This window comes from Catharus ustulatus, chromosome 1 (assembly GCF_009819885.2).
Source record: "Catharus ustulatus isolate bCatUst1 chromosome 1, bCatUst1.pri.v2, whole genome shotgun sequence".
Lineage (NCBI taxonomy): Eukaryota > Metazoa > Chordata > Aves > Passeriformes > Turdidae > Catharus > Catharus ustulatus.
The window spans coordinates 40,431,250-40,456,733 of NC_046221.1; the positions used below are offsets into that span (position 1 = coordinate 40,431,250).

General features: G+C 39.6%; 1 protein-coding gene across 8 annotated transcripts in view; it reads left to right on the forward strand.

Moving 5' to 3' along the window:
* The window catches only part of RARB (retinoic acid receptor beta), a 324,037-nt gene that overhangs the window by 240,612 nt on the left and 57,941 nt on the right, over positions 1-25,484 (forward strand). For 7 of the 8 annotated variants that reach the window (XM_033085086.2, XM_033085269.2, XM_033085180.2 and 4 more), the window contains one exon: positions 15,324-15,472. In XM_033085086.2, the coding sequence (XP_032940977.1) occupies positions 15,324-15,472 (149 nt within the window). Of the gene's footprint in view, positions 1-15,323; positions 15,473-20,273; positions 20,355-25,484 lie in introns of those variants that run through there. The other variant, XM_033085641.2, reaches the window with a different exon arrangement.

The window sequence follows — 25,484 nt, forward strand, 5'->3', positions numbered from 1 at the left end:
TCACTCGCACGTGAAGAAAAAGGAGTTGGAAAACTGTGTCACAGTGCCATCTGGCGATACCTGACACCCAGCCCTCCCCTTGGGCAAGGGCTGTGGATCTGCACGCAGATGCTTCCCCCAGGACCTCGGGTGAGGCGCAGGGAAACGCCTGTGCCCCCCAAAAGCTTGCCTCTCTCTCGAGGTTTTGCTCTCCTCTCCGGGTTGCTCTAATCAAAGGTCCTAACTTCTCTACAAACTTTCCCTCCTTCACAGAGATCCACCCTCACTGATCCACCAGCCTGCAGGTTTTGGCTTAGCGCACTAGTGAAAGGACTGGCTAAAATGCCACGCATGGGTGAACTTTTTTGTTGTTAAAATCAGGTCCGAGCTTGGGGGTTCTTCCTTTGGTTTTAAGCCATTGTTCATGCTACTGCCTTTCAACTTTTGATCTGAGGAGGTTTTTCCTCATCTTTCAGAGTAATCCTTAGCATTGCTTTGTGGTTTGAGTTTCCTCTTTTCATTTTCAGCTGAGGAAGAAATTTTATTAGTCAGTGGATGAGGGTATATGTCAAATCCTTCTTAGAGGTTATCTGAAAAGTCTTGGACTTTCTAAAGATCTTTCTGATTTCGCTCCACACTTTGAACACTAAGGTGTAAAATGCAGAACAAATGGCAAATCACCTATGTCTTTCAGTGTCTTTGCTCAGTGGGGCTAACAGGGCAAGCTACTTTTCCAAAGTCTTCATCCCCTAGTGAACCTCTGCCTTCCTCTCTCCATTTGGAGAGCACATTCCAGCTCTGTTTTTTAGTTGCATGTTTAGTCACATGCTATGCAGGTTAGGTATGTGAACTGCTCATCTTTCTATGCTTTGTTCGTATTGCCACATTCACTTATCTGACACCATACCAAGCAGGATCCATTATCTTCCTGAAGTTTTGAAAAGAAGCCTTCAGCTGCCTTCAAGAAGTCAGAGCTGACTCATATCCTTCTGTGGTTTTTTGTTTTTTTTCTCTTCCTTATCTGAATCCCTTCCTTTCTCTGTGTTTTGGTGAGGTCCTGCAAGACTTTTGTGGTTAAAGCATGAGCTGTGTGTTAGGATGCATTGCATGTCTGGAGGCAGTTTGGGCAAATAGCTGTTCGCTTCTCCCTGAAATGGAGTCCTTTGTGGACACTGCAATTATTCACAGGGGCTGTTTTCACCTTCACCAAAACGTGAAAGCAGAGCTCAGTTACAGCATGGTACACTGCCACTGCCCAGCAGTACTGTGTTTGTTATGCTTTTGCTAACTTGAATTTCTGTGCAGAACAAGAAAATACTCTGACAAAAAGAGGTTAGGAAGGAGTGACGCAATTAAATGAGATTAAATCAGAGTATTGGTTTCCTTGGAACACATATTTGGCTTTTTATCAACAATCTTTTCCCCATTTTTCAAATAAACACATATTTTCACATGATAACTCTATTTGAAATATTAATCCTTCCAGGGCTGTGTTACCTTTGTTTCTTCTTCAAAGTCCATTACTATGAAAAGGTTGCTATTCCTTAGGCTGTTTCAGCTTCAAAAGAATTTTAGGGCCTGGTCTATTGGAAAGCTTGGGGGTATAATTAGTGAAAATGGAAATAGATGCAAGAGAAATTTAGTTCCTGATGTTTTAATTTAGTGTGGTACTACCATGTGTTGTTGAAGAGGATTCTTAAAGGCAACATAATTATTTCATTATGGTCTTCAGAGTGCTTTCATTGGTCTTAATGACAAGAGGCTGCATAAGGAGTCATACATTTTAATTAGACCTTCTTATATTTACATCAGATAAATAACAAATAATTGATGAAAAAACAAGTCTTCTGAATGGATGATTTCACACAGAGCTCTGGTTACATTTTAGTGATAAAATATTTCTCTTATTGTTTTGCATTTTAATTATGTAGCATTACTACTTTAGCAGAGATCTCAAAATACTGTTATTCCCATCCATTTAATTAGGTACACTTATTTATATGGATCTGAAGAGAGAAAGTTTTGTCCGACATATGTACCTGAAAATTGGTTTCCAACTTTAATTTCATTTTGAATTAATTTCTTAGATACTTTTTTGGGGTGATTGTCTTCAGTAAAAGGTAGTTGGAAGAGTCACAGCTTTTCCTGTATCTTTAATTATCTACATAAGAGCAAGTCCTGCAATGACTAACAACCCAAAACTCCTGTAGAGGTCAAGGAGTATGAAATTGTAGGACTTGTAGTGGAATTTTCTAAGGAAAACTTGGGTGCATCTTTCTCAGCAGTTTTGTTGAAAGTTTTATTCCTTTGAAAATCCTACCAATACCTTTTTACAATTGTGTGTATACTTCTGTGTGCATTTAAAATATCTGTTTTTAATTTTCTTTACCTGCTTTATTGGACATTCTAATACCAAGAGAAATTACTTTAGAGTTTAGCTTTTTACATGAGTCTTTCCTATTTGCAAGCTCTCCAGCATTTCATTTTAGTAACAAAACATATTTCACATGATTCATTCCTCAGAGTATAACAAACGCTAATTGTTGTTATTGATTTTAAATTTCACAACCATTACAAGTAACTCAGATGAGTGGCAGATAAAGAGTAATAATCCATGGAGTTCTGGAAGTGTTTCATGTTTGTCTGCAGTACTTTAAGTGATCAATAGTAACTGCCCCATTGAAACTAACTGCTGTATCAAATAACAGTAAATCAAATGAATGTGCTTACAGATTATTTATTGAAAGCTCTAATTGTTCACTGGGGCCCTGCTTATCTCAGGAAACAATAGAAGGCAGTGATCAGGCAAACTGGTTTGCAAATGCCGGGGGTGCCATGAAACAGCAGGGTCTCCCGGTTCCTGGGTGGTATGAGAGCTTTCCAAAATGTGCTCCCATTCCACTGGGATTGTCTGGTCCTAGGGTAAGGTGGTCAATGGTGAGTTTGCTCAGAGAGCATTCCTTGAGCTCACAGGTTACACTTTTTTTAAATTACTGTTTTTATAGGTTGCCATCTTTGGATGACAAGCTTGTGTCTGGTGGGAAAGGTGTGGGAAAAGAACTAAGAAGATTTTCCAAAATTTCTGACAAGTCCATGTAATGAAAAAAAAACAGAATCAGACTTTTGAATGGGAAATAAGGGAAAGCATATTGGACTTACTCTGTGGAAAGCTTGCCTAGTTTATATTACAGTTTGGGGCAACTCTGTGCAGCTCTGCAGTTGTCAGACTTGTGCAAATACTAAGAAATTACAAGCAATGATTTCTAACCAACAGCCCTCCACCACTGATTTTACTAATTTACTAATTGCTTAAAATGACCACTCTGCCTTGTCACAGTGACTCAGTGAAATAGTAGTGCCACAGATTAGAGGTTTCCTGGACCCTCAAGTGAAATGGGTAGTCTTACAGACAGTTTTACAGTTATCTACATTTCTTAATAGCCTTGGTGTGTTGGCAATAATACTTTGCTGTGTCTTCAGAATCCTTGGGATATTGGCAGAGGCACTAAAGCTGTCCTTCAGAAACTCTGGGAAGATTGCATTGAATGAACTGTGACAACTGGAAAAACATTTGTAGATATTAGCCTAATTTCTCAGAAAATAATGGCCAACTCTCTCAAACATGGCAGAAAACGGGGCTTTTTCCCCCTAAAAAAGGTTATGTTTTATGAAACATAATTATAAGCATAGTGTAATAGTGGATATTCATAATACAGACATTTTAAAATTATTAGAGCACAGTAATCAGAAATCTTCTGGATTTTAACCTCATAGGGGAAAAGTAGCTTCACTTTTTCAGAGTATGTTTTGCCTTAAGTTTCCTGGGATATCAGCTACTAGGGCTGAATGTTACTTTTTCAGTTCTTTGGAAACAAAGTACTTTCTTTTTGTCATATTCTATATAAAGTATGGCTGACGTTTTTCCTGTTTGCAAGGCAGGGATATTGCAGCCAGTTGTGAGTAACTTATCTGGAAAAAAAAAGAATCACTGCTGAAGGTAGGTATTGAATTAGAAAGACTAGGTGACTAGGAAATGCTGTTAGCGCATATGTGTTTTCCTGAAGTACAGTTTGTGCACATTTTGAATAGTAAAACATTCAGGTAAAATTATAAGTGTTCCTCACTCCAGCACTTATTAGGAAAATCTACTGCAGATAGAGAATAGGGAAACAATATTGGGAAGTGTGCTCTCCAGTCACAGTACTCATCTTGTCTCCAGGCTCTTGTGGATGTCTTATTTTATTGATCTTAGATTTTCTAGGCAGAGTGTGCAAGTGTGCTCTGAGCCACCATCAAGAGAACTGCCAGCAGTTGGCTCTGGGACACTACGCTCCTTCCCAGAGTTCAGCTTTTGCTGGACCTACTGTGAGAGGGGTAGAGAGATGTTTGCCATGTTAACTATAAAGATGGAAAGTTATAAGGAGAAAAAAAACCAACAAAACATCAGAACAAAATACTTTATAAACTCAATACCAAGGTGCTGTGAATTACAAGGAAAGGAAATTTTTTTGTGTCTTAGTTTCCATGTTACCTTCCCCACTGTGCTACATTTTTAGTCTGGCAGGTATTAAATTTAAAAAATACTGACATTCTGCTCGGGTGAGCATTGTAGCTTGGTAAACTCAATATTTTGTTTGCTCTCTCAAAAAGTTCTTAAATATACCATAAACTGGAATTACCTATTTTAGCATCAGAAATGCTGGGGTGAACTGCTCTTAGTACTGCACTGTCCTAGTCTGACAGGCTGAGGGGATGGAGCAGGACAGAGTTTGTGCCTGTTTTGGTCTTAGATGTTGCAAATGTATGTGTGCTGTAGGATGTTAGAAAGGTCAAGTTTTGGTCTGACTGTCCTATTTGCAGATAAGCTCAAGTGATGAAAGCCATATTTTTCCTGTTATTGTGTCATGTCTAAATGGAAATAATGGATTGTTTTAATTATACCCCCACAGACCAGCGACGTGGGTGCAATTAAGCTAGTGTAAGGAATAATCTTAACACTTACTTGGAAAGTGAGCTACATGGAGGTAAAACATACATATACAAGCAAGGGTAGTCCAGGGGTTCACTGAAGTGATGCTGGGGCATGAGAGACGTAGTGGGAAATCTGCCTGGTTTGAGAAGCTACCTTTGCTTCTCCCAGTCTACACATTGCCCTGTCCTCTTGCAGCCGGCTGCTGCTGAACGGCAGCAGGAAACTCGTGGCTCCATTTCATGGCCTGAGCCTTGCCAGCTTCAGCAAATGGCCCTGGGTTGCAGGGGCATGGCTGGGAAGCTGGGAGTGTGCTCCTCCCCTCCCCACTCTGCCAGTGTTGGTAACCTCTGGGAAAGGGCCGAAGGGTGGCTGCCTGGGGTGTGCTGGTTCTGCAGGTTTCATCCCAGCTTCGTTGTGGCATGAAACCTTACTTGATAAGGAAGCATACCTCTGGGTGGCATAACACCAAAGGTCTGCAGAGAGGGCTCGAGAGTGAGATCCCAAGCAAGGGGATATAAAGCATCCCAGTTGTCCACTGCCTTGTAAAAAAGGCAAGTGCAGTGTGACAGGGCTGTCAAAGAAAAATAAGGAATTAGATATCCTTTTCAAAGGAAATCAAAACTTAGAATTAGCAAAGCAATAAAAGCCTTCTAAAGTGAAAGCTGGAAACAATACATTTTTAATAAAATGGGCAGTTACTCTAATTGCTGAACCCCTACTGTTCAATTTCTTTTAGTGCCCTTATTCATTAAATTCAGCATACTTACACTTATTATTTACAGATGTATGCGTTTTAACTTGTTTATAGAAACCATGCCTCGCAGAAAGCAGTGGATGGTATAATACTAATTTGTGTTTATTGCTGCCTATAATATGCAATTTTAAAAACAATTAAAGATAGTGGTGGAGCTCATCATTGGAGCCAACCTCCAACTGCCCATGAAAAGTTAAATATTAGCACCATGTGCTGCCTTAAGAGGTTATAGGCCATTTGTAGTGAGTTTATAACATACCCATTAATGAAGAATTTACCTGGTCTTAAGGATTTTAGGCTCAGCAGTCTAGTTTCTAGATAATGTTCTAATGTAACCCATTTAAACATATGTGATGGTGTTCATAATTGCCCTTGTAAATGGCTATAGAAAGGAGGGTATATAAATCAATTAGTGATATCCAGCAGTGTGGCTGTAATACAAATTAATTGTAATGATAAGCATTTTAACTGCTACCCTACTAACTTGAAGTAGTTTTGATCACTGAATTGGCTCTTGTTGAGTCACTCTATTAATTTTAAGGTTTGAAAACATTTTAAGATCAAAATGTTCTGAACTAATGGTCCTAAAATTTGAGAAATGAAATGATATGTAAAATATTGCACAGCAAGTCAGTTTTATGGCATTTTCAAAGAGAGCACAATAGTTTTATTTTGTCCATGTGGCACTGAACAACTGTGTAATAGTATTACATGATTAAAGATATTAAAAAACTCTTTTTCTTGCTGGATTCAAGCCACAGCAAAAAGTCAGGATGAATAGTGTCATAAGATATGTTGAATATATAGAAAATAAAAAATTTATTTGGCAGATATAGTAATACCAAAAACTAATACCAGCTTGGATAGGAGGTGAGTTTTGAAGAATAAAATCATTCCTTTAGAATAATACTCTGAATTATTCTGTTTCAATACTTGAAAAGACTTAAAAATCCTCAAAACACTATAAAACATATAATAACTATAAATGGAGACTTTATGACTTAGTAAAATGTCTGAATGTGTGTAGAGATTATTCCAACTATTTCATTGCTGTTGAATTTTCATTTCTTACTGATGATACTAGATCTGGGTTTTCTCCCATTTATGTTTACAAGGGTCTTTTTTGGAATCAGTGGAGTAGCAACAATGTAAAATATAGCTGAAAAAAAAAAAAGAATCAGACTCCTTTTATTTTTAAGTGTTTCTTTCCTTACAGTGGACCTTTTCTTAAAATTTTTAATCCTGTAGGGAAAGCACTGAATTTGTTACTCCACTTTTGTATCAATAGGCCACAGAAATAGGATTCTTTTTCATAAATAAAGAATAAAGAGATCAGAGTTCTCATCCTCTCTACATTTGTGTCTCTTTTTTGCCTATGCCACTTTATTTCACGTAGGGTCTGATCATAGGAATTAACAGGCAAAGCATCCAGGGGCTGAATTGTGAGAAAATTTCATTTTCAAAGGAAAACTGAACTTCATGCAAATAATGGTGCAATTATGTTGTTTTTTTTTTCCTAAAGGAAGATCTTATTTTTCAGTTTTACAGTAATGTGGAATTTTCACTTGAGACTGATGTGGTTTTGCATGGTAATGGACAGGCAGAAAATCACCGACCTGAAAAAACTACAGAGCTAGCATCTTTCGGATGTTTTTCTTCAGTTTTCCATACGATTTATTTTTTTCATTTAACATGTTTTCTTTTTCATTTCGAAGGTAGGCTCCTAATACAAAGTGATGAGCTGCTGCCCTGTAAACTCTGCCTGCCAAACCCTGCGGCCATCCTGTCTCTACACTTACTTTCACCCTGGCTCACTCATGGTGTCTGCCTGGCCATTTATTTAGCAAAAGACGCTCCTGTTCTCAGTTACTAGCACGTCATTAAGTCTCGCTGTCTTGAGAGTAACACAGGTATAACCAGATGCAGTTCTTGGCCCTGATGTAATTAATCCTGACAAGCTTTCTGCTTTTCACGTTTGCTCAGGTGTAAATACATCTCTCTGGTTATACGGACACATAAACCCAAATGCAGATCTGCTTTGCTGACATAACTGTTAAAAAAAAAAATCAACCTGAAAAGCAGTATAATTTTCTTTGAAAAGGTGATGTTAGTTATACATACTACCTTCAGGGTTTAGTGGAGCTGGTGCTTGAGAACCAGAAAGTGCGAACCTACGGAGCAGCTGCAGCCTCCTCGTTGTCCTTTACTGCAACTGTAGCAAATATCTGTGCAGAGAATGTACTTGCCGAAAGTTGTGGCTCTACTGGGAGAATCACCAAAAGTGGTTGCAGTGTCAGCTCCCCGTGTGTTCCTGTGGGACACAAGAAAAAGATTCAGCAGTTTCAGACAAAGGCTTTTCAGGGTGTTTTCTTTCAGAAATACCTGATCATGTATTGGTGATTTTCAGGTCATATGTACTCAGTTTATAAGACTAACCTGCTAGATTTAGACTTAACATCTTGCTGGTGTGTGAGGCTTGGACAGCACAGTGAAGAGTAGAGGATTTTTTGGCAGTTTCTGATGTTGCTTATGCCCATGTGTTTCACAGCGTCCACATGCACAGTTGCCGCTGTGTGGCCTCCAGGAGACTTAGGATTTCTCTCAAGTCAGTTTCCTGCCAGGGCATTCTTGTGTAATTGTATATATGATGGTAGTCTAAGAAAGCTTATTCTCAGCTGGCTGTGGAGATCAGAAAATGAATGCAAGGTTTCATCATCTCTCCTGAGTTCCCTGCTGGCAGCAGCAATGGCTCTTGGAGGCAGGAGGCACCCAACCCTGTCCTGTCTGACAGTGGGCAGTAAGTGAGCGGACTTAGGGGTGCTTCAGAGCCCCTGCAATAGAGGGACTGAGCACAAACTTAACAGAGTTCCCTGCTTTGTCACGTATCCCATGTGAAACCTAGGGCAAGACATGTAAGGCTGTATTTTGAGGACATTGCTTATTGCTGTAGACAGCTAGGTTCTCAGTTGCTGTTGAAAATCCCAGTTGGGTACTGCTTGCATTTTTCTAGAAATTTATGATGCAAGCAAATAAAGCCCTTTCACTGTCAGTGCTTCTGTTTCCTATCTGTAAAGTAAGAATAGCTCTTCCCTTATCTCACTTAGGTGTTACAAAGGTAAAAATATGAATGCTCATGAGTTATTCACGTACTGGAGTGGCAGGGACCATGCTTGCAGATCAGATAAGCAGAAGAGAAAAGGACGTTTTATACTGCTAAGTATGGCAGAACCAGAAGCTGTGCTGGTGTTGCTGTGTGGCCAGGGACAGCAGGGCCTGAGAAGAGTCACTCAGGGAATCTGTGCAGGAATGTCACTCTGGAAGATATGCTGGCAGGTGGGGCTCCTGGAGTGCTTTATTAAATGTCAGCATAAAGTCAAGTGACCAAATTGCCATGTTTAACTAATGGATTGATAAAGAAGCCAAATTGTGTTGTAACAGAAAGATATATTGCAAAAGAATCTCTACTCTTCAGTGGGCAACAGATAGAGATTATTTGGGAGAATAATAAAATTTGTGAAGAAGTTAGCTGCTAAGTAACAGAAATTATATTATGAGGGTAGAACAGAAAAATACCAGAAGATAGATGCTGTTGTCATCTGGCTTAGAGCAAAAAAATCTGGAAAGCTCTGCTATGCTGGTAGTAGGATACTAATCTATTTCTTGGCCCTAATTACCTGATATGAATACAGGTTTCAAAGGGCTATACTCCTGTTGTGTGGCCAAGATCAGTATCCACTGACTCCACTGACTTATGTTACATGACTCTGCTGGTTAACGTTACAGATTTGCAATTGAAACTTGGCAATTTTGATGAAAGGCATGATGGAAAATATGATGCAGCTCTCTCTCCCAGTTCTAAACCGGGGAATATGCAGCAGATAAGTGTAAACACTTTTTTTCTGTCAGTTGACAAATACAAGTTGATGTGTACACAGCAAAGGCATTTGTTGAATATGAAGTTTGTTTTTTTTTTAAATCATATTTTACATTTAGTCTGTGTTTTAACATTGAAATGGTACAATAGTTAAAATGAAAGCACTCTAAGGACCTGCCTTGCAAGGCTGTGGAGGCCTTTCAGGGTTTATTCTTTCAAATATCTTTTGACTTGGCAGGATTATGATCATTATCATTATTTGAATTGGAGTATCACTGGAAAGTCCTGCAGCGCCAGTTACTGTAGAGTACATTCTGAGGCCCTGCCCAAAATAGTGCACTGTCTAAATGCATGAAATGCAGAAGGGTGGGGGAAGAAAATGCTGTCCTGATGGTATGTCTGGCTGCAGTGGAGCAATGGCCAAATTTGTACTTGGAACTTCATTTAGGGTGAGGATATCAGAGAGTGTGTGCTTCACTGCTTCTTGTACTCCGAGGCAGAGGGCAGAGTTCAGCAGGACCCCTCTTCTCCCAGATGCTTCGGGACAGAAGCCAGCTGTCCCTATCGCTCTTTAGCTGACAAGAGTTGTAGCAGCAAGAGTACTTGAGCTTTAGAGAACTCCTGCCAACTCAGCTGTGCCTATCGGGACTTGCACCTTGTCTGAGATAGTTTTGGCAGCAGCAGCCTGTGCCCCTTGCATGGCCCTCAAAGTGCCCTGGGTCTGAGACTCCTTCCAGGTGACCTTGTGTGCAGTTTAGTCTGGTCCTTGCAGACCAGGCTTCTGAACTCCGTAACCTTTACCTCTTTCTAGTTCTGTTGTCGTTTAAATCGTACTGTAGGAATCCTGAGCAGCACATAGTGGAAATCTGTTAGATACTCTATTAGCTTTTAAAATAACAGAAAAGGATCCTTTTTTTGATTGGACACCCTCAAAAAGAAGGAAGATTGTGGAGTTTCATCTTCTGATGTCCCTGTTGAAAGTAGAATGTTCCTTTTCAGACTAAATGCAAGCCAGTAGACTTTAGAGGGTTTATTTGGCTTTCATCCAAAATACCACCCTTTTTTTTCAGGACAGTCTGGTACAGATGCATGATTTAATTATAATTAGTGCTAGAAAAAATGTAACCAAGTATTAAAATAGAAGAAATACAGTTAATACCATAGTTTTAAGGCAGATGTGTGCAACTATAAAGGCATAAATAAAAAAGAAACCCTCAAATGTGGAAAACAAACTTTCTTAGTACTTCTGAAAATCCTGGTAATAATATCTCAATCTGAAGCTTTTGTAGGTTTTAAATCCTGGTATGTTGTGTTCACTTGTAATAAAAAGCATTTCTTCCTGAACTTTGGTGCATACCCAGCTCTATAAGGAAAGATTTTTGTTTGTGGTAATTTGTTCTGTGTTGATTAAGATTTGCACATGGCTTCCCCTGAGCCTTTTCCTCAGTCCTCCTGCCCTCAGCCCACTCCACCTCTGTGCGTCCACCCCCCGGGAAGAACTACGAGCCAGCACAGCAAGTGCCAGTACTGAAGTAGTAGCACAACTTCTTTGCTTTGTGCTTTTTTCTTTGCAAGGGAGAAAATGGGAGTCTTCCCACAAGGGGAGACTTTGTTTTCCTCTTTCTGTTGTCTGTGATCCCCACCTGTTGTATATATGGTAAAAATATCTGGGACTTATAACCCAGCAACAGTACGCAGCTAGAGTCATGTGTGACCGGGTCAAACACACACTCGCTGGAGGGTCATGGCCAGGTTACTAAGTCAAGGCTGGCAAGTCTCCACGATAATGTTTTCTTTCTCTCTCACTCTTTTTTTTTTTCTTCTCCCCTTGTCTGTCTTCCAAACAAGAGTTTAAAAAAACCCAAACCCTCATAACAATGCAAACTATTTAAGCATGACAAATTCAAAGAAGTTTTTCATTAAAAAAAAATTGGAGGGGGGCAAAGTCAATGATATTTTGGATTTAATTTTATAGTATAGTTTTATGTGGCACATGAAAGAGAGAAATTTGTATTGAAACAATTGAGACCCACTTTCCCAGTTCCTGGCTCTTTCCTGGAAGATGATTAAAAGCAGACTTTTTTTTCCAGACGAGACATAAAAATTAAATGATCTACAGTATATAGTTATTTTTTCAAATGTTTGGAGGCTTATAAATAACTTCTACAATCAAATGCACCCATACAAGCAGCAGAGAATCTGGTTCTAATTACTTGTACTTTAGTTGAACTTTGGCGTTTCCTTTGACTTTCTGCCTAATGTATGTGAGCTGAGTGCCTTGCACTCCTGCAGTGAATTCACAAAAAATAAAAAAAAAGAAAAAAAAAGAAAAGAAAAGGCAAAAAATCCAGACTCTTGTTGGTGCCAACAAAAATGAGGGTTAACAGAATGTTTTGACCAAATGCAACACTTTGCTATTCACCCTAATTAACTGAAATTGCTGCTTCCCACCAGGGACCCTGAGCTCAGTATTCAAAATTCCCTTGAGGCTATCCAGGAAATGCCATTTGCTTTACAACTTCTTATTCTTTTAAAACTCAACTGTCCAAAGTGTGCATTAACATGCAAGCTTAATAATCTAAGCTTCTAGGAGAACATGAAGCATTTTGCAGTGCCTGCTTGCTTCTAGTTGGTCTCAAAATAAAATACCTTCTCCATCTGTCAACACGGTTTAGCTGGCAGTAAATTAGCTCTCAGAAAGCACGCTGTGCTTTTAAAGATCTTATCTGCTACTTTATCTAACCTTTAGAAAAATTTCAGACATCTTAGGAATTGTGAAGTGACCAATTGTTTGAGAGGCCCTGTATGCTTCAGCTGCATTCAGGTGTTGGGTGACAGCACGAGGCTCTGTTGTCTCAGGTGAGTAGGGATCCTCAAATGTCACATCCCACAGGACAAGAAAGCAGGGCGTGGAAAGAAGTTGAATTTTTTTAATTCTCTTTTTTTTCCCCTTGAATTCTTCCTAAAACTGTAGGACTACTTTAAAAATGCTTCTTCTGGAAAAGTCAACTTTCCATCCCCCATTCTATCTTTTTTTCCTTGTTGCTTGTGTAGACATGCATAGGAGAAAGCAGCTTCTGCTGTCATGCATCCATTTGTTGTCAACATGTTGCAAAAATAACACTTTATACCTGCTGAGCATGAGTTACTACAGATGCCTGCACAGAACTTCTTCACAGGCATTGCATACTTCTTCAAATAAAGAGTTAGAAAAGCTAAATCCAAGGAAGAATAGTAAGTCAGAAACTCGAGTAAGAGTCAATCATAGCTTGAACCTGGGTTCAGGCCTTCTCGAGAAAACTGCACACCTTGCCTGTGATCAAAAGTGAATGTGCCCAAGCTAGGTTTTATTATATAAAAAAAAAAAAACCCAAAAAAACAAGCAAACACCAAAAAAACCCCAGAAAAACCAACATTCCCCCAAAAAAGCCAAATAAGAACCCCCAAATCTACCAACAAAAAATATACCAAAAAAGCAAACTCTCTAGACAGTTGTCTAGAGACAGAGTATTAGTAGATTAAGTCCTTTTAATCTGCTGTGGCACACATGTTTAGGGAGGATCCTCTGATTTCCATTGGCTCTTTCCTTAGCATATACTTTTTCAAATTGTCCTGAAAAATATTCTCTAGCAGTACCTTCAACACTTCACTTGCTGGCTCTGTTGTGTATTTATGAACTGAGTTGGTTGCATAATCTCTTCTGGGTATCACAAGCTCCTGTTGTTTCTGCAGTGCTTGACAGACCTCTCTGGAGTACAATACTATTTGTGGTTGGAACACAGCTATTGGATGCCGGTGCTTGTTTAGGATGAATTGATGAATAAACAGAAGTGTATCAGTATTATTCCTGAAAGGCTGCTTTCCCCAAACTGAAATCACAGAAGGATTGCAGGAGCACAGTTGTTTTATTGAATGACACAACCTTGTTTTCCCATGGGAAGCCTAAAAACTGCCTTTTAGATGGACCGGGAGAGTTGAATTAGCTAATACAAAACACATTGTCTGCTGGTATTGGTCTTTTAAAGCTAAAATTTGATCATTCCATAGACTCATTGGAAGCTACCATAATTCATGTACGAGCATGAAATAAGGCGAGGAATGTCTGAGGCTTCTCAAGGGCATTTGATGAATCTAACTTTAATTTAGAAGTACTAATAGATTATTGATTCAAACAGGGTGGCTGTGCAGAGATCAATAACAGAGCACTGTCTATCTCTCTTAAATACCAAAAATTACTGTTGAAAAGAAATTATCATTCTCATATGAGTTTTCATTAAGAAAAAGCTTCATTAAAGTTTTCTCAGTGTGGTAGGAACACATAGATGTTTGCCAAGTTCAGTTTATTTAATACTGGAAAGGATGAGTATAGTTCTGGACATTGTCTTAGGGTCACAATTTATGGAGCCATGTGTTTTTACTTGTTTTAGTTTTCTGTTTTTTCACAGCCTCCTGATTGTTAGATATATAAATAAAATACAAAGGTCTTTCTTTGCTTACATCAGAGCCTTTAATACTTTATTCTAGCATTTATTTTCTTCTCAAGAAGTGTCTGTCCTTGAAGTTGATACTAGCTTAACCCAAGGAAAAATGGCAGAAAGGGGCCCTTCTCTCATGAGTAATCAGAAGTTGCCTCATGTGCTGTGATGCCCTCTGTGAATTCGGCAACAGATGGGTTGACAATGAATCATGAGTTTAATACAAATGTATCATCATTGTAATCTGAAAAATATCATGTACAGTAAATCTTGTCTAAGATTTTTCCATTGAGTAATATTCCTTAGGACCTACTGCTAGTACTCTGGAGATTTAGCTCTGCTGATAGTGCCTAATATTTCTGGATAGATCTGAGTTCATGGATCCTGTCATTCTTGTATATCTGTTGAAAAGTTAGAGGGATTTATCTGAGAAGCAGCAGACGACTAGGTGAAACATGAAAATGTATTGCACATCCACAATAAACGTGAGGAATGATGACAGCATATCACAGAAAACTAATGCAGATGTTTTGGAAAGATGTAGTTCACATGTCTTACCTTGCATCATAGAGCTTTCATGTCCTTTCCCTGAAAGGGGTTACTGGCTTTTCAACAGGCCCAAAACAAATGACCATCTAGAAATATTAAGGCAATAAAGGGATGTGGGGGTCATAATATATAAGTAGCTTTTTCTCAGTGAATTTTCCTGATGTTACAGGTCTTAAGGTAGGTAAGGAAGTATTGCTGGGTTGTGCTAGTTTTACTTGATTAGGTAATTTTCACTTCAGGTCTCACACTCTTTACATATATGCTGATATATGCTGCTATCCTGCTAGGTCAGAATTGCATACTGGCGGTGTTACCTTTTGTAGAAAAATGCAAGAGATTAAAAAACTCTCCCAAGATTAGGTACCAATCACAATTGCCCTTTAAAGGCTGATATCCAGCCTGCACATATGGATGGTATACAATTCTGTAGGCTAAAACCAGAACACGAGCCCAAAATTGTCCTTTTTGGGAGCCTGGTAAGATTCATGCCTTACATCTAAATTATTGAGTACTTTAAAATATAGTTTTGAGGCTGTAGGATGTAGTCCTGTCATTATTTGCCTTGCTTATCTCCCTTTAAATTTTACTAGGAAAGACAAATTAATGTTTATTATGGAAAGAAAGGTATGGACCAGCTTGATACTTACAAAATGGTTATATATAGTAATTTGTTTAAAATTATTATGAATCATTCAATTTTTATTTTTTTCTCTTTTGTAGCAGTTGAAACTCAGAGCACCAGTTCTGAGGAACTTGTTCCGAGCCCTCCTTCACCACTTCCACCCCCTCGTGTTTACAAGCCCTGTTTTGTTTGTCAAGACAAGTCATCCGGATATCACTATGGTGTCAGTGCTTGTGAGGGATGTAAGGTGAGTGCCATCATCTCCCTTTCCTTTTATAGGGCTGCATTTTGTCTTAGGAGAGGGATAAAGCAATGCAGTTTGGTGTGACTTGATTGTCTTTAAAAACAGCTGTAACTTTCTTGCATGAATTAATTCTGATTCATGACTAAAGACAAGTAAATTACCATCATTCTTGGAATTAATTCTGTTCGTAACTTCTGCCAAATATGTCTTTCAGGGACTTCCTTAAGTACTGACTCACATGAGAATGTGGTCACAGATGTAGACATAATCAAAGAATAAACAGAAAACTTTTTGTGTCTTCATTGTACATCTGTAGGTCAGATATTTCCTGAGATCTCACGTGCCCCTTGACTGCTCTTGGCCTTTTTTCTGTGTATTTCTACCTCTTTGTACTAAGGGGGTGGAATTTGGGAACAGGATCTGATCATCTGGAGATTTTTGGTGTAGTCTCTAGCTATGTAACTAATCTCAAATCAGTTTGGGAATTTGAGGATTAGCAGGTTTGTATTTGCAAAATTTAATCTGTCAGACTTCATTGCTGGCACATCTGCCAGCTGCCTTCCAGTGCTGTGATTATCAGAGCATGAATTGATGACTGTCCATAGGATGCAGTAATAAAACACACCACTCAAAAGTAGAGAATGTCTGAAGAGAAGACACCCAGCAGAGAAGCAATGTCAGCTACACCATGTTGTGTGGCAATAATTGGAGGTGTGCACACAGTGTGCACTCCCATGCATGCAAGGAAGAAGGTAGAGTGAAAAATGGTAAAGAATGGTACCATAGGGCAGATGCTCTCATAGATAAATTTGTTAGCATACCCTAGTGCAGTGATCTTTCTTAACAGTTAAAGAAAAGACCTATGATTTTCATCCTTTAGCTTAAAATAGATGTGTAGTGTTTAGTACAGTACTAATGCATGCTGAAAATGTGACAGGTGCTATAGCCATATAAATAAAGTTCTTGGAATAAATTAACAAAAGGCATTTTGCTGGTTTATTTTTGTGAAACTATATATTTTTCAGATAGTGTGTAGTTAACCATTTTTACTTTATCCTTTGAACCTTCAGCTTCTTCCATGCTAGTGACCTTTTGTACTTACATAAAATATCAAAGTCCTAGGTTTGCGTCATTAGAGCAAAAAACTAAAGGATTGAAATCTGATTTCCCCCTGTTTTATAGCTGTAGAAACTGAATTAAAGTACCTTCTTAATCTCACCTCAGTTTTAGAACCTCTTTCTGGTATTGAGGTTTTCTTTTGGAAGTTCGATCTGTATTTTTTTTCTTTTAGATACCATAAAACTATTAAAATTTAACTGTTTGTTAAGAAGAGCTATGGAAAGGATATGCTGTAGCTGATTTCCTTAAATAGATCTCATCATACTCAGATACTCAGATACTAACATGCAAATGCTGGTAGTGTAACTTGCTCACCCACATTACCTCTGAACACAGACATAATTGCAGACCATGGCAGAAAGGTCACGTGCCCTTAAGAGTTCATCCTTTTTGAAAAATATGCAAAAACACACTGTAGGAGTTTCACTGGCCTACTGCAAAGCATTTTCATAAATAAAGCAAGATCTCACTTGTTAAAATGCATGAGGAAATCCATCTTGTAATGTGTTCGCCATTACTCAGCAAGAACAAAAAAATTATCTTCACTTATTTGCTAATTTGCAAGATGGGGTAATTCAGCACTTAGCTATAGCTGATGTTAAAAGAAAAAGAAAAAATGATAAGTTATACACAAAACCTGTTATTCTGTGAGAAACAGCAAGATTCCAAAGTAGTAACTCAGCTGCTTGAGACTGGTAATATTTGGGTTTGTTGATGCTAGCTCTGCAACAGGTTGGACTAAGGTTTTACAGAATCTCTTCCATGGATTGAATCACATTCCTTAGTGAATGCTAGAACATGATGTGGCTGCTGAATCAACCACTGGTCCCTTTGGTGGACAGTCAGGTGCCACATTTACTGTTGGAAGTTGTCTCAGCTTTCAGGTCAACAGAAGTGGTGAGCTGGATGACAGCAGAGTGCAGACAGCAGACCACAACACCAGAGGCCACCTCAGAAACCTGTGTCATCAATTTCCACTCTTTCTCCGAAGAACCCTACCCTTTTCTCTTGAGCCTTTTTTGACTGTTTGGTTTACTTTCCCTTCATCTTTACACTTGCTTTCATACTGTCATCAGCTGTTGGTCCTGTACCTTGAGAAAACTACCACCTTGAACTTCTGATCTGTATCCATACAGGCTTCTGTCTGTTCTCAAGTCTTCTTTCACCTTCTGTTCTCAATATCAGTTCTTCATGCACCTCTTTTCTTTCCAGCCTTCTTCATACAAAAATTAGCCAGTTGCTTTGGAAGTTTGAATAAGCACTGAGAACTGAGCACTGCTGCTCGAAGAAGCCTTCTCTTCTTTGCCTTCACTCTCAGTTGATTAAATTTATTAGAGAGCCTGGGTTTCACTGAAGTTTTCTACTTAGTATGGAGCTGTAGTTTCATGCTGATTTTCTGGTAAATCAAGGGAGCAAAAATAATAAGGAAGAATTCGTGTTACAGGCTTTTGTGTAGTTAGGAAACTCAAATTCATTGCCCATTTACCTTGAAGACACATTTCCGTGCAATTTCGAAGAGCTCTGTTTTCTTCAAGATTTGTCACTGAAGCTGACCAGCATATTCAGAAACTGTTAGGATGGGGAGAGGCAATCTCATTCCGTAAGAAACTAGACTAAAATATCAGCCTATCTCTTTCTCTTTTCATCTGACCATGTTGCAGTTTTCTCCTTTTTAACTTCTGTTTCCTGTTCTTCTTTCTTCATCGAATTTGCAATCTCCATTCTGTGGTTAAATCTTAAATTCACTCATTTTTTCTCCTGCATTTGCACCTTCCTCTGTTCTGAGGTTCTTTTCTCGAGTCTTTTCCTTTTTCCTTTCTGACTCATTCACCCTTCACTTTGAACTCCTGGCAGTCTTGTTGTCCAAAGGAAACACAAATGGAAAACTGCTCACATCATATTTATCTCATTAGGACCCTGATCTGTGGTTTCTCTGTGCTAGCTTTCCATTGCTTTTCTTCTAGTCTTCTCTCTGTTTTCCTTCTCTTTTGCCTTTCTCCTTTGAGCTCCAGTGAAGCTGCTGCCACAGTGATCATTATTAGTAATCATCTAATGCAAGGAGCAGTTTTCTGTCCTCCAGGTTTTGGGTTGATGGCTGCCTTTAATTCATCAGGCTTTCTTCTTCCTGGCTTTCAGGACTCTTCCCTTGCTGATTTTTCAATAGCTCCTTAAATGGCTCTTTATCCACTTCCTGATGCCATTCCCTGAGGTTCCGCTCTTTGGTTTTCTATTTAAAAAAGCATTGTTTACTGACCTCTTTTTATGGTAGACCAGTGGGGGATATTATGGCACTATTCTGATTATAACAGGTGTATTTTTAATTGAGACCCTTCTAGCCAGGCGCCCTTGGAGAGCTGTGGATGGTGACTGTGACCTTGTGATGTTCAATTTGAGAAACACTGCGCTGTAAATTTTGTCTTCCCTCAGCTGCCACCAACCCATCGATGATTTCCAAAGTACTCCCATCTCTGACTTCTCCCCTCCCATCCTTCCCTGGCATGTTGTCTTTCTCACGTCACTGCTACCTTGGACTCAGAGTCGTGAAGACAGAACTTTCCATCCTCTCTTTGTGGCATCACCAACTATAATGTTGGTTCTTTCAGACATCCTGTCATGATGACATAATTTCTGATCTGCAGTATTGTTTTTTACCCTACCTGTTGTCATTTTTCCTTCAGGATATGAGAGTCTGGCTTCGGCTACCTTCATTGCCAAACTATTGCTGTGGTCTTTTCACATGGGATTGGTGCTTTCTCCTGTCCTCCCTTCCTCAGTGAGTCAAGGATGGCTCACTGTCATCCTTGGTTCTTATTTTTTCAGGTACCTGGGACAACAACCTCCTAACATCCTTTGCCAAATACTTTAGTGACCTTGCTGTCTTATTCATTACTGGAGTCTTCAGTACTCTGCTGTAGTACTAGGAAGACTGTTCTGTGGCAGGTGTTGATATACTAAGCATTTAAAGTTTTTAGAAGATGGAGTATTTCATAGTAGGCACTTGTGAACCGCAGTGAGACTTTCAAAATGGTTAAAAAACACTCCCAAAAATGTGCTTCTGTGTTTATTTCTGGGTGTTACACAAAACAAAAAAGTGCATGTGCCTCATAGCTGATCATTGGCTTTCTGTATGCATTAGAGTTTCAAAATCAAAGCGATCTTCACAGTGTACTTGTATTTCGTAAGCAAAATTCCATAGACAGTCCATATTTTTATCTGTAAAACAGTACATTGACAATATTCTGCTTATTTACAACTTTTCCATTTTGTAAACTGCATGGCATTTCAGAGGTGGGTTTTGGAATCTACTTGTGTTGTTTGATGACCTCAGTTACAGACTTCTGAGATCTTTCTTTTTTTCTCCCCCTCCTCGTCTCTGGGTGTTGCTAGATAGCACGCAAACAAATTCCATTGAAAATGTGCAATTTAGATTTATCCAGCTGGTGCAAGTGGTTATGGGGCTGACTGTCACCAAACGCTCAGCTCTTTGGTCCTGACTTGAGTCGTTGTTGTAGCCGGGTTTGCAGAAAGGGAGACTGAGAGTAGTGGGCTGGATTCCCCGCACAATGCCATCATTGTGTGGGTGAGGAGGAGAAGCTGGTGTTCTGGCAGCTTCAGCTGTCTCTGAGAGCCTTGTCTCTTGTTCTGGGCATTTAAAAGACGGCATTCCTCTGCTGACAGTCCTGCCCGGATTACTGGCTTGAATTCGGTGGGCAGCAAAGATGCCTAGAGCAGTTTCATGGGAGAAGACAGCGCAGCATATAAGAGGGTAGGTTTACGGTCCAGCAGTTTTGTCTGAATGATGAAGATGCCTCTCTGCCTGCTATTGATGCTAACAGACAAAAATGTAGATAAATCTGCTTCAATACTGAGTGATCCCAAGTTGGCTTTTATCATAAAATAAGGATAGCTTTCCTTCCATCAGAGTTTTCATATAGAATCACATCTAATGTGGAGTCATTAAATTAAAAGGGTAACCACATTTAATATATTTTCAAGGGTCTTCAGCTATGAAAATATGTCTATTTGTTTGACATATTCCTGACTCAAATATATATTTTTATTATGGACTTGAAGCAGTATGAAGAAATAGGCATCTATATAAACCTTGACATTTAGGTCTGTAATTTTGTAGGACTGACTCCCCAGAAAAGATAAAATACACATAGGGAAAAAAAATAGAGAAAATGAAACAATTTTTGCTTCATTCAAATTTGTTGTTAAACTTAAGATGTTAAGCTTAGGAGCTGTCATTTTGTTATAGTTCTAACTTAATCACTTACAGATGCAAAGCGAGGCAGTCCCACCACTCAACTTGAGGCCCAAAATTGCTTTGAAGGCTGGGCTTTTTGCAGTCTGTTAAGAGAGAGAGAAGCTCCTCTGTTTGCTGATTCAAAGCATCTAAACCAGATCTGCTCTGGGTCACCCTCTAGAACAGCCTGTCCCAATGAGTCTTTGGGTTAGGTGCCCAAGCACAACTGTGTTAATGTTCTCCGATATGATGTTCCCTATGATTATGCCCCTCTGGATGCTGAGGATTTTGGGGTTTCCCTGATGCAGGCCATGAATCCCTGATCAGCATTGGTACAACAACTGGTTTGCAAAATGCTACACAGAGAGAGAGAGAAAAAGGGGAACTGGCTTTCATTTTATTTGTTTGTTTGAAATTTGATGGGAAGAATGTTATTTCCACCCTAAATGATATCATGGTTCTATGATATAATGCTTTGGTCTGCGAGAAATGTTGCTGAGAGACCTAAAATATTTTATGGATTGTTATAAAAAAGTTCCCTTTATGGAACAGTGTCCTTTGGGACAGATGCCTTTTCCTTTTAATAATGTCTCTTACATCATGTGAGAACAGATTTGCATTTTCTTGGGCAGTTCTGGGATTGTGGAGGGATCTTAAGCAGCAGTTCTTTTTGATAACACCACTCTTGCACATGTTAGCTTCTAGCTATAATATAATTATGTTTAAGCCTATATTTATGCCCCTTTACAGGGAATTAAGGATCCAGACATAGAATTTTCTCAGCTATTTAGCAGTAAAAAATGAAAGCACACTTCATAAAGCTAGCTAACTAACATTCCATGTATTTGTTTGGTTTTGTTTTCTCGGCATGTTTTAATCACCTATAATTGAAACAGAAAGTAAGAAAACTTGTATACTTGAAAATATGTACGCGGTATGATTTGTATCAGGGAAAGAAGTGACATTGTTTGCAGCAATGCTGTGGCAAAAGCTTCTGTTGGTTCAAAGAAAAATACAGATCAGCTTGAATGATCAAGCTGTATTCGTCTCCATTTAGGCTGTATTAGTGACAGTGCCAGCAGTAGAGATGCGTGCTGTCATCCATGCACAGCTATGAAAAATTCCTCAAATCACAGAAAATTGCTCCTAGTTTCAGTTAAATCAACAATACTTTTTAGAAGGTGAAAAATGCATTTTGAAATACAATTCTGCATACTATTAATATAATCTGATCTTAAACTGTAAGCACTTTGCAACATAGCAACATTCCAAGCCATTCATTTGCAGAAAGCAGTGCCATATGCAGGAAGACGCTAAATGAGTTGCAACTGCTTTAAATGTAATACTGAAAACCTGGAAATTTTATTCATTTTGTGCTATCAGATGAGACCTGATTGTTTTAATGCCATCCTTGAAATTTTAGCTTTTCAAATAACAAATCATGAAAGGTCAGGTGCCCCATGAAAAAGATGGTATCTATTTCAGTAAGTTCTTAATTCTTTTTTTGTTGTTTTTTGTTTGGTAGATAAGCTTTTGACATATCCTGAATTTGTTTAAAAAATTTTAAGATGGGGAAACATATATTAGTTGGAAGCACTCTGAGAGCAAGCAAAGATGATGAAATAGGTGGGATCAGGAACAAAAAATTTTTCTAACCAGATTTATTAAATTTCTCTGGGTTTGTGTGAATGCCATGAATGAAGAAATAAAATTACTTGCTCACCATGACAGACAGAAAAAATGTCAATTGTTTATGTGTGCCAAATATGCTTTCCAGTGCTTTGGACCCAGGGCATGGGCTGTAGCTCAGCTGCTCCCCTCCGCTGGGCTTCTGGAGCAGGGATGGAAAAAGAGCAGCAGAATCCCCATGAGGGTACAGCACCTACATCCACAGCTAATCTTCCTCTTATCCTGTCTGTTACCTTGTCGTAGACCAGGAGTTCATCTTAAGCTGTGAGAATAGTTGTGTTTTACTTAACTGTAATTTTTTCTGGCAACCATGCTGGTGCTGTTATCGCAAATTAACTTTCTAACTGTGCTAACCCCACTGCTCCACTTACTTGTGAGCATAAGGGCTAATGTCCTGTGGAAACAGGAACTGGAAAGTACTCTCTTATTTTCCATGAACTGTCAAATAACGATGTATAATTGTTTGGCTTGAATCTTGCACTCTCTTCTCTTATGAAATTCCTGATACCATCAGTGAAGGCTTTCTCAAAAATGAACAGCAATGTCTGACTCTTGAACTCTGGTGTGTTGGTGAGCAGACACGTTTTGGGGCATAGCTTTCTGGCACACAACTGTCCTGTTTTAGAGGCCAGGAGGAGTTATCTAAGGTAGATGTGGACTTTCCCATTGTATGCCAGAAAGCCATAGTGCCCATGACAGTTCACAAGAGCATTTCCTAATATAAATGTAGCCTTCATGCCTGCTGACCTTGCCTATCTTTTCAGGGTCTTTGGTCACTAAGAACAATTACAGCTTTTTCATTGTTGTTGTAATTAATAAACTAAAATATTTGAGTCTTACTCTTTTGGTTGTGTCTATGCCTTTCCCTATCTGGGAATATACACTGTAAAAGGAAGAAATTTCAAATTTATATGTGGATGTACATGTTGTTGCTGGAGTTGAATCATGGTTTCTTGCAGCACAGTGGATGATAAAGAGTCCTTGTAGATGTATTTGCCACATTTCTATCCAGCTTTCACCTGCCCATAGCTGTTGTGGCTTATTAGCAAATGGCTGAGAGAGCTCGGGCTCACAGCGGATCAGTAATGTGTGTGTTTTTACAACACCTTCAGCAGAATTAAGTAAATTATATCCACATGTAAAAGTGCTCTCTATGCAAATCATGCCGTGAGTTACCAACCAGAGATGCCAGAAGCAGGTGGGCTGAAATTCAGACTTGCCTGCTGAGAAGTCCCCTAGTTTGCATGCTGAGAATGTGAAGTGTGTTTTTATTTTCCTGTCACTAAGTTTTCTAATGGGTTTTACTTTTTCAATTTTCTTCACTAGAAAGAGGAAAAAACCTTTTATTTTGTTCTCATTTTGTCAATCTGTTTCATACCTCTCTGTTAGTTTAAGGACCACATGTGGCCTTTAATTATAGTTGTAGAGTACAGGCTGTTCTGTGCACACGCTCTGCAAATTGTAGAAGTGTAGGAAAAAATGCAGCTTTCCACCATATTTAATACAAGATTTTATAATATGATCTTTACAAGTACTGTTTGCAGATGTAATCCAGGAAGTAAGGAAATAGGGATATCACAGCAAACATCTCAGAGATTAAATACACAGAGATTTTCTGATAACAGTATTAGCCTATTTTTTATACTATACCATATTTATGCAATTACAAATGTATAAAATTGCAATGAACTAGCTTTCATTTTCTAACTCTGGAACTTTAAAAAAAATCTGGTTCATGAGAAGTTGATAGAGAAGAATATACAGTAAATTCACGAATACAAGCCTCACTGAGTATAAGCCGCACCTCTGGGTGTTGGTAAATATTTCGGTTTTTGTCCATAAATAAGCCGCACCCGAATATAAGCCGCTCTGTCGTTCGCAGCGAGGACCCGCGTGCAATTAGTAACAGAACCGCGGGAGGGCGGGGTTTACTGGCTGAGCTAAGGCTGTGCAGGCTCGGCCCGCTAGGGGCTGCCGACGGGGCCAGGTGGCCCAGCCCGGTGCTGCTGGTCGGGGCCGGCCGCCGCTGCCACTGGGCTCAGTCACCCCGGGTCGGCGCTGCCCCGCGGTGGTAGGCAGGGACGGAGCTTCCCCCGCTCCTACGGCAGCGGCGGCGGGCGGGGATGGAGCTTTCCCGCACCCGTGGCGCCGGCGGCGGGCGCGGAGAAAGCACCCCACCTCCTCCCCGGGCCGCAGCAATGGCGGCGCAGGGCCCCCGTCGGCTCCCCGGGCTGCGGCAATGGCGACACAGGGCCCCCGTCGGCTCCCTGGGCCGCGGCAATGGCAGCGTGCCCCCCCCCCCCGTCCTCCCCGAACCGCGGCAGAGGAGGAAAGAGAGCTCTCCCACCTCTCTCCCCGCCCCCCGTGCTGCCTGCAGGGAGCCAGGGCAACACAGTAACACTGTAACAATCGTGGAATGCCGGCTTTTACTGGCCGGTGCTTGGCTCAGCGCCCTGGCTGGCACGTCTGGGGTTGTAAATGTCAGAAAATTATTCACATATTAGCCACCCCCGACTATTAGCCGCACTTCCGGGTTTCCACCAAAATTTTTGTCAAATTGCTGCGGCTTGTATTCGTGAAATTACTGTACAATTGGTTTGTTGCATTTAGATTTAGAATAGTTTGCTGCACCCATAAGAAAGTGCACTGTTTTTCCTGTTGGAAAAAAGAATAGAATAATAGTTTACCAAGAGTGGTTCTGGCTGAGTGTGATTTTGGTCCTGGTGAGATGGTTGAGGTCACTGCTGTTCTTCTTTTAGGCATCTTTTCAAATTGTAGTTTGAGTTTTTCTGAGCAAGTACTTAAAGACTTTCTAATTGGCATATCTTAGAGAAGTAAATCCGAAATTATGGGGTTTCATAATGGCAGAAAATTGAATTAATCATTATCTAATTCTGTTCACACTTACGTGTTAAGTAGATATTCAGGTGCTCTTTCTTTGCTACAAGTTTGGAATTT